The sequence below is a fragment of the Budorcas taxicolor genome, chromosome 2 (genome assembly GCF_023091745.1).
Source record: "Budorcas taxicolor isolate Tak-1 chromosome 2, Takin1.1, whole genome shotgun sequence".
NCBI classification, from domain to species: Eukaryota; Metazoa; Chordata; class Mammalia; order Artiodactyla; family Bovidae; genus Budorcas; species Budorcas taxicolor.
The window spans coordinates 148599420-148616732 of NC_068911.1; the positions used below are offsets into that span (position 1 = coordinate 148599420).

At 45.8% G+C, this 17313-nt stretch overlaps 1 protein-coding gene across 1 annotated transcript in view; it reads right to left on the reverse strand.

Annotated features, from left to right (window-relative positions):
- MREG (melanoregulin) overlaps window positions 1-12099 on the reverse strand; it is a 67884-nt gene extending 55785 nt beyond the window's left edge. The window contains exon 1 of the mRNA XM_052636003.1: window positions 12005-12099. Within this exon, the coding sequence (XP_052491963.1) occupies window positions 12005-12099 (95 nt within the window). The remainder of the gene's footprint in view (window positions 1-12004) is intronic.
- Between the last annotated feature and the right edge of the window lie 5214 nt (window positions 12100-17313).

Below are 17313 nucleotides of genomic sequence, written 5' to 3' on the forward strand. Positions count from 1 at the left end.
TCTGTACAACCATCTGAGGTCTCAGGGGGGCAGGTGACAGTGACGCTATCCCACTTGGCAGATGGGGACGAGACTCCACAGTTGTCTGACTTCTCCCAGGACAGGATGGTCCCCACCCTCCAGCACAAGGTCCCTGATGGGGCATCTCTAAGCTGCCACAGTCATAGAGTTCATAGAGTACGTCCAAGGGCTGTGATGGGATGGGTCCTCAAACATAGCGGCCCAGATACTGACTCCAGGTGTGAAGTGGTTCCCGACTTCCCTGGGAAGCAAACTCCCCTGGGACTTCTCCTCAAGGCATCCAAACCCCGGGGGCACAGTTTTCACCAGGACAGTACACATCCCTCTCAGATCCTGAAACCTGAGTTACGTTCCAGAAACTCAGTCTTTCATTTTTGCCCAAATCTGTTTCATTTGTTTGTCTCAAGTTGATAGATAGGTTCCACTGCTCTAAGGCAGGGATGAAAAGTGAAAGTGTTTGTTGCTGGGTCGTGTCCAACTCTGCGAACTACGGACTGTAGCCCGCCAGGCTCCTCTGTCCATGGGATTTCCCAGGCAAGAATACTGGAGCAGCTTGCCATTTCCTTCTCCAGGGGATCTTCCCGACCCAGAAACCAAACCTGGGTCTCCCTCATTGCAGGCAGATTCTTCACCATCTGAGTCACTGGGATGTACTCAGTATTTCTTCACAACCCACATCACCTGGTGGGGGCGGGCACAGAGAAGCTGCTTTACAAGTACTTTTAAAAGTTACAGAGCTGTGACCCCAAAGTACTAAAGGAAACCCCAGACATAACTCATTACAAGTTCCCTAATGCAGGAGATTTAGACATTAGCCAGTATCCACTTGAATGGGTGTATGCTGAATCGCTCGGTTGTATCCGACTCTCTGTGACCCCATGGACTCTAGCCCACAGGGCTCCTCTGTCAAATGGAATTTTCCAGACAAGAATACTGGAGTGGGTTGCCATTCCCTTCTCCAGGGAATCTTCCTGATCCAGGGATCAAACCTGAGTCTCTCGTGTCTGCTCTGGCAGGCAGATTCTTTACCACTGTGCCACCTGGGAAGGTGATAAACAGCATCTGACCTTGAGTAATCTAGCCACTTTTGGCTTCATAAGCCACAATTTCTTGGCTTGTTTTGAGAAGATTATGACAGGTGCCTTCTTGGCCAGTCACTCACTGTTGTTTAGTAGCTAAGTGATGTTCATCTCTTTGCAACCCCATGGACTGTAGCCTGCCAGGCTTCTCTGTCCATGGGATTTCCCAGACAAGAATACTGGAGCAGGCTGCCATTTTACTCTCCAGGGAATCTTCCCAACTCAGGGATCAAATCCCCATCTCCTGTACTGACAGGTGGATTCTTTACCACCAAGCTACCAGGGAAGCCCCCTGGCCAGTCAGTCCTACCCTCTCACAATCAGTTAATCAATATTTCTGTCTTCTCTCTCTTCTCCCCACCCCACAAGCACGCACACATACACACACACAGACACACACATATGACTCCAGCCAACATTTAAGAGTACCACCCATCCTTAACCTAAAGTCCTGAAGGCAGCTCTGTAGGAAGGTCAACACTGGCCTGTTAGGATGTCTCCAGACAGGCAGTGCCTCCCCAGCATCCCCTAATTAGGAGCAGTGCTCCCCTGACAACCCCTGAGTCTCAGACTCTGCCTGCCTAGTCACTGATCCTCTCCCCAGGGGACAATATAAAACAGGGGAGAGAACCAAGGGCTTCTGCCCCAGGGTGAGCAATGACTTTCATCCGAGTGATGCTCTCAAGCTTGGGATCTAGGTGGCTGTCCTCCTCTGCAGAGCAGCCCCCTACTCCACTTGGCTGCCTCCCTCACCTGGACCTCACTCCCACCACCTTCTTCTTATCTATTTAAGTTACAAACCTGGTTTCTTCGAAGACCTAGAGAGGTGGGGCACACCACTAAATAAATCACTAAGTTAATAATTTCACCAAAATACGAATCGAGGTAAAAGTGATCGAGAGCTTGAACTCATTAGAGAAGGACCTGTCACACCAGCCTGGTTCCCAAGATCCCTGCTCCCCATTCCTTTCATCCTGCTCCATCACCCAGGCAAGGCAGCATCTGCTTTGTTTTAAAACTTTGAACCCTTAGGGTGGAAAGTCCAGAGCGAAGAAAAACCTAAAGCAAACAACTAAAGCAGCAGCTTGGGAACCTCTGTGCACTCAAGCCTGTAAAGCACTGTGGGACCTTTGTGTAAAGAGAACTCCGTGCAAAGGCCCTGGGGGTCTGGGACAGAGCCCAGGAGGACAGACGGCAGGGAGAAGAGGGCACTGAATCGGAGCTTCACTCTCCCTCCCTCCCTCCCTCCCCTGTGAAATGATCTCTAAAGGTCTGAGGAAAGTGAGAGGGGCCGTTTCGCCCCTGGCCGCCATCTGCTGATGATAAATATTTTATGAACTTCAGGCATCTGAGAGGTGACTCTGAAGTTACACATGAAGCGAAGCAAAGGCTGCTCTTTTCTCCCAGAAGGTAAGATGAGCAAAGTTTCAGCTTCCATCCCCAACCCCACCTAGGGTGTGAGGCCAAACCTCTCGGGATTCTTTTCTTCCAATATCAATAGGGCTAGGGGAGACTCCAGGCCTAGAAACATCAGTATTAATCCAATGTTTGAACATGACGGAACCCCGAGTCTAAACATCATCCCAAGGTTTCCGGCGCTTTTCTGTGTTTAAACGCCTGGTCTCGTGACATCCTTCAGCAGCAGAGGTATCTACCTTCTCAATATGTAAGAAGAAAACTGCGGGTGCTTTTCTGGGCCCCTCTTGCTCCCTGACATGCTCTCACCCTTCATGCCTTCCCATCCCAAGGCTGAAACAGTCTCACATCATCATGGGTTCCATTCACTGCTTTAAATGCTTTAAAGGCCTGAAGACGGTTCTGACAAGAAGTCTGTGGAGGAGGCAGGGGAGGCATGATTTTTCTGTCTCCCAGATGAGGAAACGCTGGCGTGCGGGAAGATTAGACTCAGCCCTCGGTCTCTGCCTTGTTTACACTAACTCGTGGTCTCACGGCTTTAAATGCCATCTTCCTGAGGAAGATTCTCAAACCTGTAACTGAATCCCCAGCTCAGACACGCTCTCAAGTCCCAGACTCCTGCACGGCCTGCCTTCTTCCCTTCTCCATGAGGATGCCTGGTCCACAGCTCAAGTTCAACATGGTGCACCAAGCCCCTGACCTTCCCTCCAAAGCTCCCCACCCACAGTCTCCCCACCTAGAAGATGGGAAACCTATCCTTCCTCAGGCCAAAACCCTTCAAGTCATCCTTGGTTCTCTCACCCCCAACATCTAATCCAATAGAAAATCCTATTGACCACACATTAAACAAATGCCCATCTCTACCAGTACCACTCCCCAGGTCAAAGAACCTCTGTCTTACAAAAGAATCCCTGTAATTTTTTTTCCACTGATCTACCTTTTTCCAGGTCTGGAAGAGCCCATGGAGAAGGGAATGGCTAGCCACTCCAGTATTCTTGCCTGGGAAATCCCATGGACAAGACAAGTCTGGAGGGCTACAGTCCATGGGCTCGCAAAGAGTTGGTCGGACACAACTGAACGACTAACACTTTCACTTTCACCTTTTTCAACCACTACCTCTACCAATGTTCTTCTTAACACAATTAAAGTGATCTTTTCAATATGTCAATCAATTCCTGTCACCCCTCCCTCACAACCCTCCAGGGGCTCCCATCTGACACAGAATATAAGCCCAGGTCACTCCGTGGTCCATAATCCCCACGTGACATGCCAGCCACTCTGGTCTCTTTGCTGTTCCCTGAACCCACTAGTCACGCGGCCATCTCCAGGCCCTTGCACCGGCTGATTCTCCTATGATGGTGCTCTCTCCCCACCCCCACCCCTATATCCACATGCCTCGCTCCCTCCCCTCCGTCATATCACTGTTTAAATATCCCCTCTTCAATGAGGCTTACTCTGACCAATCTATTTAAAATTGCACGCATGCTCTTCTACCCCGACCCTACCTCCATATTCATGGGGTCTACAGCCCTGGGTTGGGGGAGGTGCAGAGGAGATGGTGCTTTCTGGAATCAACTCCCTGCAGATACCTAGGAATGACTGCATTTGTTTACCTTCTGATTTATTTGTCAATACTATGTTTACTGTTTGTTGCGCTTCCCCAAAACCATAATAAAAGGCCCCTGAGAATAGGATCTGTATCTCTTTTGCTCAATGATGTATGTGGAGTGCTTAGCACAGCACCTGACACTTTATGCTCAATTTGTTGAATGAATGAACTGTGACTTCCCAATGTCACAGGGCTCTGAATGGCAGAAACGAGGCTGGAATCCCACTCTCTGGACTCACAGACAAGCTCTGAACATCTTTGAGCTGTTTAAATTCATGAAGGTGGGGTTCAGAGTCTTCCAGAGGAAGCAGACAGTAAGCATATATATTCATGTCTAGTGGTGATCAGCCTCTGAAGGAATAAGGGTTCGAGTGAGGGTGAAAAGTACTGTTTGAAAGAGGGTGGTCAGGGAAGATCTTTCTGATAAAATAACTTTTAAGTAGAGACCTGAATCGAGGGAGGGAGTTTCCCGGGTAAGTGAAGAAAGGATATGCTCGGCAGGGAGGGCGCTAAGAGTGTATCTGAGGACCCAGGAGGAGGCCCGTGTGGCTGAAGAATGAACAATTTGCCCTTTTGTGCTGACTTTAAAATCTATACCGTGAGTAATAGCCCCAAACTCGAAACCACCCAAAAGTCCACCAACAGAAGAATGGGTGAACCAAAGGGAATACACCATAAAATCCACTAACAGAAGAATGGGTGGATCAATGGGAATACACCATCAAGCAGTGAGAACCACCAACTGCATGCCCAGCTTGGACCGAGCTCACAAAGTCAAGTACACACACAGTTTGATCCTGCGTATGTAAAGTTTAAAAGCAGGCAAAACTAAAGTCCATTTTTAAGGTGCATACATAGGCGGAAAAGCTATCAAGAAAAGCAAGGAAATGACTATCACAAAAGTCTAGATATAATCAGGGGTCGGGGGTGGGGGTGGGGGTGGGGTGTGGGTTGCCCACAGCTATCTCTTGCCTTGGGCGGTGATTATAGGAGTATCCATCTTGTAGTTGTTCTTTTTTTTTTTAAAGTTTTTTTTTTCATGTGGACCATTTTTAAAGTCGTTATTGAATTTGTTTCAATACTGCTTCTTTTTTATGTTTTTGTTTTTTGGCCACCAGGCATGTGGGATCTTAGCTCCCCAACTAGGGATTCAACCTGCACACCCCCCTCCATGGAAGGCAAAGGCTTAACCACTGGACCACCAGGGAAGTCCCTGTAGTGTTTTACACTGTATATGTGCTTGTATGTTTCCAGACTTTGATATACAAACACAAGATTTTAAAAGTTAAGAAAAAAATAATGAGAGGCAATACAGCAAACTCTTAACTCCTTTCCAGGCAGTACAGGGGTTCTTTAGATACATATAGCCTCACCAAAATTATTTTCTGAAAAAAAAAAAGACACCAAAGAACAGAGTGCAGAGCCTGTTATTGGTTGCAAAACAAATATATACTGTTGTTCAGTCGCTCAGTTGTGTCCGACTCTTCACAACCCCACGGACTGCAGCATGCCAGACTTCTCTGTCCTTCACTATCTCCCAGAGCTTGCTCAAACTCATGGCCATCCAGTCAGTGATGCCATCCAACCATCTCATCCTCTGTCAACCCGTTCTCCTCCTGCCTTCAATCTTTCCCAGCATGAGGGTCTTTTCCAATGAGTCAGTCAGGTGGCCAAAGTATTGGAGTTTCAGCTTTAGCGTCAGTCCTTCCAATGACTATTCAGGACTGATCTCCTTTAGGATTGACTGGTTTGATCTCCTTGCAGTCCAAGGAACTCTCAAGAGTCTTCTCCAACACCACAGTTAAAAAGCATTGATTCTTCGGTGCTCAGCTTTCTTTACAGTCCAACTCTCACATCCATACATCATTACTGGAAAAACCATAGCTTCGACTAGACAGATCTTTGTCGGCAAAGTAATGTCTCTGCTTTTGAATAGGCTGTCTAGGTTGGTCATAGCTTCCAAGGAGCAAATGTCTTTTAATTTCATGGCTGCAGTCACCATCTGCCATCAGCTATAAGCACACACAGAACCCCTCCCTCTTGGACCTCCCTCCCATGCTCTCCCCATCCCACCCCCTAGGTCATCACAGAGCAACAAGCTGAGCTCCCTATGCTAAACAACAGTTCCCACTAGCTGTCTGCTTTATGCATGGTAGTGTATATATGTCATCCCCAATCTCCCAAATGATGCCACGCTCCCCTTCTCCCACTGTGTCCACACATCTCCTTACTATGTCTACGTCTCTATTCCTACTCTGCAAACAGATTCATCTGTTCCATTTTTCTAGATTCTACATATATGCCTTAATATACAGCTATCAAGTTTGTGGCAACTTGTCGCAGCAGTCCTGGAACCTAATAACAGGTACCCCACTGTTTCTTTTAATTAGCAACATGAAATCTTGGGTCAAAACGTCATTCACTTGTTTTACAGACAAATAAACAACGATCCAGCCATTCCAAAACGATGCATTTGCATCATCGTCCTGTTCTCAGCGCATATGGATATTTTGTTGTCATTGTGATCATTACTTACCCTCCTTGAGAAAAACAGTGCGGAGAAGAATGACTTTCAGAACTTCAAACTTTACATAGATGATGGACAAGATGGACATTACATGATTCATTCCTAAACCTGGGATGAAGGTGAGGAAATGGTGAGACTGAATGAAACCTTTGGCTTTTTTATCACAGAGGCCTGGTGTCAAGCCCACATCAGGCCATGGATCACTTCTCCAAGCCTAGACTTGTTCTAAGCTTCCTGCTGTTAGAAATGCCTACTCACATATTTGCTGGTGAAGCCGACCTTGGCAGCTGGATCAGTCATGACTCACACATCATGGTGGCTCTGATGCCAAAGCATCTGTGTACAATGCGGGAGACCTGGGTTTGATCCCTGGGTCAGGAAGATTCCCTGGAGAAGGAAATGGCAACCCACTCCAGTACTCTTGCCTGGAAAATTCCATGGACAGAGGAGCTTGGTGCAGGCTACTGTCCGTGGGGTCGCAGAGTCGGGCACAACTGAGTGACTTCACTTCACTTCACACATCACAGGCCTTCAGGCTCCTTCCCAGGACTACACACAACCTTGCTGCCCCTGTATTCCATGTCAAACAGAATTTCAGCTGACATAAGGCCACAGAAAGAAGACAGTCTGCATCAAGCCTGGAAGAGCTCTTCAAGGCTGCACCTTAAAGTCAGATGCCTTCCCTGGACAGAAGAAGAAACTAAGGTTCAAGGAAGTTACAAGACTTCCCCAAAGTCCCACAGACAATTAGTAGTTGGGACAAGGACTCAGGTTTCTTAACTCCTCCTGGGCTTGGCTCTCAAGGTCAGGCTGCCCCTGCATCCAGGTAAAAGAATTAAACTAAGGAAGGACATGGAAGAAAGGTGAAAAGGAGAAAAGAGTCACAATGGGCAGGAGCTAAAGCTAGTGACATCTACCAGCGTCTAGGATATAAACACTATCAGTTAAACTTGGAAACTGTTTGGTAGCTTTCTGAATTTTCTGCAATGCAAGGAATAAACTCTGAAGTCAAACAGACATGGATTCAATTTCTGACTCTCCAACTTACCAGTTGTGACTGTGAACTAATTATTTAAACACTCTAAGCCCTAAGTTCCTTACCTATAAAATGGGGAATAAATAACACCTATTTTATCTGGTCACTATTGCTGTTCAGTGGCTAAGTCATGTCTGATTCTTTGGGACCTCATTAACTAATTAACTGCAGCACGCCAGGCTTCCCTTTCCACTATCTCCCAGAGGTTGCTCAAACTCATGTCCGTTGCCGATGATGCCTTCCAACCATCCCACCCTCTGTCATCCCATTCTCCTCCTGCCCTCAATCTTTCCCAGCATCAAGGTCTTTTCCAATGAGTCAGCTCTCCACATCAGGTGGCCAAAGTATTGGAGCTTCCGCTTCAACATCAGGACTTCCAATGAATATTCAGGGTTGATTTCAATCTTTAGGATTGACTGGTTTGATCTCCTTTGCTGTTCAAGGGACTCTCAAGAGTCTTCTCCAGCACCATAGTTCAAAAGCATCAGTTCTTCAGTGTTCAGCCTTCTTTGTGGTCCAACTTTCACATCCACAGGTGATTACTGGAAAAAACTGGAGTTTGCTCAAATTAATGTCCACTGAGTCAGTGATACTATCTAACCATCTCATCTTCTGCTGTAGAGCCAACAAAAAGATGTCTAGCTAACAATTATGCCATTGACAGCAACACCACAAGGGAAACCAGCAGGATTAGATGGATCACAGGCACAGAGACAAGAGAATGAGAAATCAGAGGCCAGAGAATGAGGAAATGGGAAATCAGGCCCAGATGGTCAGCACAGGGGCACTCCGTGTACACCAAGCAAAGAACAGCAGCTTTCTTTCTCTTGTAACTTTCAACAGAAGAGTTTTCTTGTAATCATGCAGGGGAAGGAACCAGATCTCATGATGAGTGGGAGGCGAAGGAGGAGGTGGGGGTACAATTGACTGCACTTTAAAGACATCTGCGCGACACAAGGGAAAGCAGAAGATGCCAGCTAAAGAAAACAGCAACATGGGGATGAATTTATTGTCAGGGGAGGCCCCAGCATACTTCGAGAGAAAGGGCAAAGAAAGAACTCATGGGAAAATATACATGCAAGCCAGACAACTGACAGCCATTCCCTTTAGGTACAAAATTCCAGAAAAAGCAAACAAGGCAAGATCAAAAACACAGGGACTTTCCTGATGGTCCAGTGGTTAAAAATTTGCCTTGTAATGTGGGAGACACCAGTTGGGTTCCTGGTCAGGGAACTGGAATCCCACATGCTGCAGGGCAGCAAAACCCATGCACTGCCACAATTCCCAAGTCTGTGTGCCACAACTAAGACTCAACACAGCCAAATAAATCAATAAATATTTCCTAAAAACCACAAGTGGCAATGTCAGGTTGGCATAGGAGCTGAGATTAAAAACTAGTTTTGCTGAACTAATGAGGTTCCCTGGTCTGTTTTGGAAAAGGACTGCAGATGACCACGCACACAAATGACAAACGTCTTCCTTTCGACCATATCTCTTCCAGCACTATTGCCTTGGGGGATGAAATAAAGCTTGATAACCACTGTTCTGGGCTTCCCTGGTGGCTCAGAGGTTAAAGCGTCTGCCTGCAATGCAGGAGACCTGGGTTTGATCCCTGGGTCGGGAAGATCCCCTGGAGAAGGAAATGGCAACTCACTCCAGTATTCTTGCCTGGAGAATCCCATGGACAGAGGAGCCTGGTGGGCTACAGTCCACAGACTCGCAAAGAGTTGGACACGACTGAGTGACTTCACTTGTTCTTGTTACTTGTTAACCACTGTTTTATGATGGAATAAAGGATTCAGTTGAGGGCAGGCAATGTCTGTATAAAATCTTTTTTTATAAATGAAGAAAAATGACATGAAGAATGAAGTTCTTAATAAAATAAAAATTAAGACCATCTGGCCATATGACTTCACCACGTCAAGATTTCAAACCAGTCACTTTGGAAAACAACCTGGCAGCAACTCAGAAAGTTAAAATGTACAATTTACTATGTGACCTAGCAATTCCACTTCTAGGTATATACCCAAGAGAATCAAAACATATGTCCACACAGAAATTTGTACACTAATGTTCACAGAATCATTATTTTAAAAGCCAAAAAGTGGAAATCACCCAAATATCTATCAATTGATAAATAAAATGTAAAACATCTATACACTGGAATATTATCCAAAGAAAAAAGAGTTAAGTGCTGATAAACCTACAACATAGATGAAACTTGAGAACATTATGCTAAGTGAAAGTCAGATGCAAAAGGCCACATATTGAAGGATTCCGTTTATACAAAATGTCCAGAAGAAGTAAATCTCTAAAGACAAAAAGTAGATTAGTGGTTGACTGTGGGCCTGGGGGATGGCAGGGAGTGGGCAGGGAAGGGAAGGCAGCAAGTGACTGCCAATGAGTATAGTGCTTCTTTTTGGAGTGATGAAAAATGTCTGGAGTTAAGAGTATTGATGACTGCACAGCTCTGTGAATGTATTAAAAAGCACTGAATTTCACATTTAAAAAAGATTTCAATCTAGACCTTCTAATGACTTGGGCAGGAAAGAACATGCAGGTATTTGTACACTGCATCCCTCTGAGGTACATACTATTACGATTCCCATTTTACAGATGAGGAAATTAAAGCACAAAAAGTTTCATAACTTGTGCCAGGTCACCCAGGCTGGAATTTAACCCCAGGCAATCTGGCTCACGAGCACTATGCTATTCTGCCCCAACTGACTCTAAAGTCTTAAAATTACTTGCAAATTCGCTGACTTACAATGTAAACCAAGGCAGGAGAGGGTTGAGATTTTTTAAAACAACCAAAACTATTATCTTAAATAGCAATTCCCAACAGAATATTGGAAAGACCCAAGGCTCTGAGAATGAGACCAAGCTGAAGGCTGTTATTTCATGTTACTATGAATACTGACAAATTGAGGGTATAATCCAAGCCTGAAATTCCAGATTGCGATCCACTATTTGAAGACTAGGGGTAGATTATTGGGTTTCTCCCTGCCCACAACAATCTAATAATCGAAGTGGGAACACCATTGCAGGAGCAAACAAAAACATTGTGTATGGTGTGTATATTATACACAGAAAACAAACAGGACATACGTGTTTACATATATATGTGCTCACTAAACCATGAGGAGCAGATAGCAAGTTCTAAACCCTAGCAAGGAGAGAAAGATGAATAAGAACGAAAAAATCAAAGAAGACTGACTGACTGAGGGAGACTTGAAAACAAGCATTTAAGAAGGGGCAGGAAGAATAAAGGTCACCACTTGAAACAAGCTTGGAGGGAATAAGAAGCTTAGATTGTTCCTAGAGCAGTAAGGATGCCTGTCTGATTAAATCAAAGAGTGCACAGTGTGTAATATACCGGAAAACAGGAGTGGACAGGAGGGAAGGGGTTATGTAAGATCTCAAAAGTCAAGGGGAGTGTTTGGACTTGATAGAGTAAGAAAAGGTAAATCGTGTTTTTAAAAAGTTGTGAAAGCTTTATCCTATTAGTTGCATATTTCATAAGAAACACTAGCTTCCATGTTTTTGCCTAGAATACCCTAGAATTTTGCCTCATCTACTATTTCCTAATTTCATTTTAAATCTTTTGTTTCTACCCTACCTACCCCCAAGTCATGCCGAAATGAAACCTTGATTTCAGCAGTCAAGATATAAAATAACTGCTTATAATCACAGCCCTGAACAAAGCCATGTTGTATGGTTCCTTCACAAAGGCACTTAGCACATTGCTAACGTGCATTAATTTCCTCACACTTAATAGCTTAAGCTGTCATGAATCAACGTTCCACTGTCCCTTGAGAAAAATATGTACTTTTTTAAATGTGAAAAATATTTCCTTGCTCTCCGTCATTGTAAATGTCTTCTCTTCCTAATAAAATTGAATGATAAGGTATCCAACTTTTTTCCTGTGTGAAAGAAATTCACAGTCGCCCATTTCACTGAAATATGCCTATGAAACAGACAATCACAGTTGTATTTAATAGTACCCCTGTGCAAACTTCTCTCCGGTAGTTCTCTGCCCGGGAAACTGCACCCGAGCTCTTGCTGTTTCTCACACGCATCTTCTTGGGTCTCAGGCGCCTCCAAGGATTTGTGCATTCTGGCAAAAACTTTACCCAAGGAACAACCCCCAAGGAGCAGGATCTTCTTCAAGGAACCAAGGGGCTTAGTCTGTGCCCCCGTGTGAGCTTAAAACAAACGCACTTCCCCAGCTCAGAGGAGCACACGGGTACCCCGAGTCCGTGGTGCCCGGCGGCGGCCAGGGAGCCCCAGATTACGGCCGGGGCGCGCGCACCCACCTGACCAGAGGCTCCTTCTCCGGCACGGCGGGCTCCTCCAGGCACTTGCAGGGGCAGCAGCAGCACGCGGTCCTCAGCCAGTCTCTCAGCCCCATGGAGAGCGAGGTGCCCCGCCGGCGCCGGGCGACTCGGGGGGAGCCGCGGCGGCGAGCGAGCGCGGCTGGGGCGCGGCCACCCGACCGGCGTCCAGGTGCGGGGACAGTGGCGGCCGGGGCGTCGCGGGCCGGTCCGTGCGCATCCCGCCGCGGCCGGCGACGCGGGCGAGGCGGGAGGCGCCTGCACTGCCCCGGAGCTGCGGAGCCGCGCGCTTTCTTCCACTTGGGTTTTGTTTGGGGCGCGCGTTTCAGTGGGGCTTTTCTTCTCGCTCTTTAATTCCCCGGGCGCAAATTGGGGCGCATGCGTCCCCGAGACGCTCCGCTGCTGCCCTCTAAGGAGGAAGCCGGGACTCCAGCCGCCAGATGGCAGAATCCGAGGGCGCAGCTGGGGATGGGGCTGGGGGAAGGAGGAGCCCGCCCCCGAGACACAGAGCACGAGGTTGGGCTGGATCTATTCATACGTTTTATTGGCTTCACTCCCCGAGGAAATAAAAGGTCCTCCTTCCCACCCCCACCCCTTGCCTTCAAAGCAGAGATTAGGGCATATTTTTAGCGTGTTAGCGCCACACAGGGTAAAAGGTAGCAAAAATGGATTCATGCATTATAGAAGTGAGCTTTTTAAGTACTACGTTCACAACGAATTTTAAAAAATTGTTTTCAAGTCTCCCAGCCCTTGAATAATTTTCTCAAAAAAAGCCAACCTCTGTCATTAGCTTTTTGGCTTCCCCAGTGGCTCAGTGGTAAAGAATCCGCCTGCCAGTGCAGGAGAGGCTGGAGAGGCAGGTTGGATTCCTGAGTTAGGAAGATCCCCTGGAGGAAGAAATGGCAACCCATCCAGGATTCTTGCCGGGAAATCCCATGGACAGGGGGGCCTGGGGGGCTACAGTCCATGGGGTCCCAAAGAGTCGGCTGCGACTGAATTTTTTACTATTTTCCAGATTTTAACACACACACACACACACACACACACACACACTTAATGCTTATGCAAACGTGTAAGTATAGGTACCCATAGCGTTTTCCCTTTATACTCAGTGCCATACTCCACATATTTCTGTCCCTGGCTTTTTTCACTCAGTTTACAACGGAGACTGTCCCACCAGCACATGAAGAACTTCTCTATGATCTTTAACAGTTGCATTTATGTAGTTGATGCCCTTATGTTTCTTTAACCAGATGCCAATGGATGAATAGCAAGTTCATTACAGCCTTTTGTTATTAAAATAATGCTGCAGTAAATATCCTTGAACTATGTGTTTGGACATGTATATCTCTTGAATAAATATTTGGCAGTTGAATTTCTAGGTCACAGGTAAGATGCCTTATTAATTTTTCATGGATCTTGCCAAAAAGTGAAGTGAAGTCGCTCAGTCATGTCTGACTCTTTGCAATCCCATGGACTGTAGCCTACCAGGCTCCTCTGTCCATGGGATTTTCTAGGCAAGAGTACTGGAGTGGGCTGCCATTTCCTTTTCCAAGGCACCTTCCCACCCCGGGGATCAAACCCGGGTCTCCTGCATTGCAGACTGACGCTTTACCATCTGAGCCACCAGGGAAGCCTGGATCTTGCCAAACTGCCCTCTAAAGAGGTAATTCCAATTCACACTCTGACTGGCCACATCTGAAAGTATATTTCCCTAGACAACCACCAATACTGTGGAATTTTCCTCTTTATCAATCATGTTTCTTCAACAAATGTTTATCAAATATTTATAGGTACCAGGCATGGTCTAGGCTCTGGGGACACTGCAATGAATGAAAGAAATAAAAATCCTTACTTTTTTGGAGCAAACATTCTACTTGGGGAGTTAGACAAATGAAATACCTTATTGAGTGTGTTAGAAGGTGATTTGTACTATGGAGAAAAATAAGACAGGAAAGGGGCTAAGCAGTGCCAGGAAGGCGTGTGTGTGTGTGTGTGTGTGTGTGTGTGTAGTATAGTGTACTGGGGAGAGGAGTGGTGGCTGCAGTTTTAAATGGGGTGGTCAGGGAAAGCCTCCCTACATGGTGACCTTTAGGGAAAGATTTAAAGATGATGAGCAAGCTAGCCCTGGTTTCATGGGGAAGAGTATCGCTGGGAGAGTGAAGGCTGCATGCAAAACCCCAGAGGAGGGAGAATAAACAGTAGGATGCCCAAGAAAGAGCAGGGATTCCAGGGGCCAGAGAGAGGATTGGGCCAGGAGGAAGAGTAATAGGAGATGATAGAACCAAGTGGCCTCTTAGGACATGGTAAGAACTCTGATTTGTCCCACGTGAGTGAGCAAACCTTTGGAGTGGAGGGAGAGATGTGATCAGCAAGGATGGCATTAGAATCCATTGACTGCTGTCTTGAGAAAAAACTGGATAACAAGGACTGTTTTAGAAGAGGCGAGTGGAGGCCATTCTAATGACCCATGTGATAGATGACCGTCATTTAGATCAGGGAGGAAGCAACTAGAGGTGGGAAGAAATAACTGGACTCTAAATGGAATTTGAAGGCAGAGCCAATGAGATTTATAATGGATTGGAAGTAAAGTAGAAATGAAAGTCAGGAGTGAGTCCAACGTTGGGGGCTTACAATTTGTGAGAGTAGAATTGTGTTGTTGATTGTGATAAAGATGGATGTCGTGTGGGCAGGTTTGAAGAGGTGAGGAAGAAGAGCAAGAGTTTATTTCCAGAAGTGTTGATTCTCATGGGCAGTGTGTTCATTTAAAAGTGTGTTACTACACCTAAGTTTATCCTGTTCTGGCTATATTATGAGGCTGAGGGTACTTATCAAGTGCATATTCATTGAGAGGCTGACTACTCAGAGTTAAGGAAGGATAAGAGAAGGTTCCTTAGAGCTCTGACTTAGCTGGGGAAACAGGATAGCAACCCATCATGAAAGTTAAGAGGATATGACAGAATACCAGTTGTCACCAGGCAGCACAGGGCTGTGGTATTGAACCCAGCACTGTGTCCTTGATCACTTACAGCTGTGCCAGGATGGAGAGACTGTTGTTCTTGACAGCAGACTTGCTAGCAGCTGGGCAGTCCCTTTGGTGGATGAACTTTGTTCTGAAATTGGATGTTGGATTGAGTTCACTCACCTATGTTCAGGTAAAAAGTGGACCAAGGGGGCTGCTAGCAAGAAGATGAAAGCTAGCATCCGACAACTTTTATTAACTACTGAAGTTGGATTTGTTAAGAATGGAGAAATCAGCGAAGGTATTCAGTTCCTGGAAAATACAGGTTCTCTGCCCTTTACTAACCTTGATTTTAGATAAGTCACTTAATTTATCTTTTTTAAGAAGTTTTATTTATTTATTATTTCTTTTTGGCCGCGCTGGATCTTCATTACTGCACTCAGGTTTTCTCAAATTGTGGAAAGTGGGGGCTACTCTCTAGATGAGGTAGGCGGTCTTTTCATTTTGGCAGCTTCTCTTGTTGTGGAGCACAGGCTCTAGAGGGCAGGCTGAATAGTTGTAGCCCATGAGCTTAGTTGCCCTGCAGCATGTGGGATCTTCTCAAACTAGGAATCAAACTCACGTCCCCAGCATTAGCAGGCAGGTTCTCAACCACGGGATCACCAGGGAAGTCCCACCTAATTGTTCTGAGCCTCAGGTTTCTAATTTGTGAAATGGAGATGCTGAGTCGTAAGACTCAGATGAGACCGCTGGAAAGCCATAAAGTACCATAGGAAGTAGTAGAATTCAACACAGTGGACTAAATCCAAATAGTAAGGCCTGCTGAGCAAATGTCAGTTCCAGTACTACTTCGCTGGCATATGACAGGATTTCTTTTCACATTGGTACCTCTGCAGTGTGTGGGCATCTTTCATGTGGCCCGTTTCAGACTGGATATTTCTGGAAAGCCATAGAACTATGTCCATTTTAACCAACTTGATCAGAAGGTTAATGCTCTTCCTTACTAAGGATTACATCTAGTATTTGCTTGCTCTAACAACTATTAATATTTTTAAGTAACGTTAACTGTTAAAACTTTTAAATGAAATATTCCTCTAGAAGATTGAAATGTTACAAAGTTCCCTGTGATCACTATCCACAGTCCTGTCTCCTTTCCAGCCTCCTCAGGGTAACCATTATTAGCAGTATGCTACAAACCTTTTTTTTGGACACATACACACACGTATGTTCCCTGTAATGTAAATATACCATCACTGTGTGTGTTGTCTTTTTTTTTGCCCGCACCATGAGGCATGAGGGATCTTAGTTCCCCAACCAGGGACCAAACTCTCTCCCCCTGCAGTGGAAGTGCAGAGTCTTAACCACTGGACCACAGGGGAGTCCCTACCTCATCATTTTGGGTAGAGTTTGGTTTTAATATACAAGGCATGCTTTCATCTACCTGCAAGCTTTTTCCACTTAATGTCTTGGAGATAGAGCCTTTTAGTACACACAATACTACCTCATTCTTCTCAACCAATGTGCATCCATGCTCAGTCGTTCAGTCATGTCCAGCTCTGCAACCCCATGGACTGTAGCCTGCCAAGTTCCTCTGTCCATAGAATTTCCCAGGCAAGAATACTAGAGTGGGTTGCCATTATCTCCAACAGGGTTAACAGATGTGAATATTCTATTTATTAGTTTTCTAAAGATTATTGGTGTTCTCAAGTATTAATCTTCCCAGAAATTAAATACCTTCATGATTTCCACAGTGGTTTCTTCCGGTAACTTGAGGAATGACAGTGTTACCAAACACAGCAGCTTCAGCTTGTAGATAGCTGAGACCACAGTTTGACACTCCCACTTCCTGTTTCCGATTTCATTAGCAGGAGAGCAGCAAGCTTTCCTTTTTTTAGAGTGATGTTACATTGTTCCTCCTGCCTGAGTTGACGCCAACACCACCCACCACTGGCAGCAACATCTGACATTTACCAAGAGCCCTTGAGCACCTGACGTTGCAGGAGTGGGCAGTCCCCTGGAACAACTGGTGACTCAGAGACCCATCAGCTGCTTGTTACAAGACAGAACTGCCATCCTATAGTTTCAGATTTCTCCATGGCAGAGAAAACTAGAGTTTGTTCTGAAAACAAGAACTGGACACAACTGAGCAACTCAACAACAGGATAGTCTGAAATCCTATTTCTTTAAGAAATACTGAGAATTCTTGCATTCCAATGCCATACGTTTCAGTTCAGTTCAGTTCAGTCGCTCAGTCGTGTTCGACTCTTTGCGACCCCATCAATCGCAGCACACCAGGCCTCCCTGTCCATCACCAACTCCCAGAGTTCAC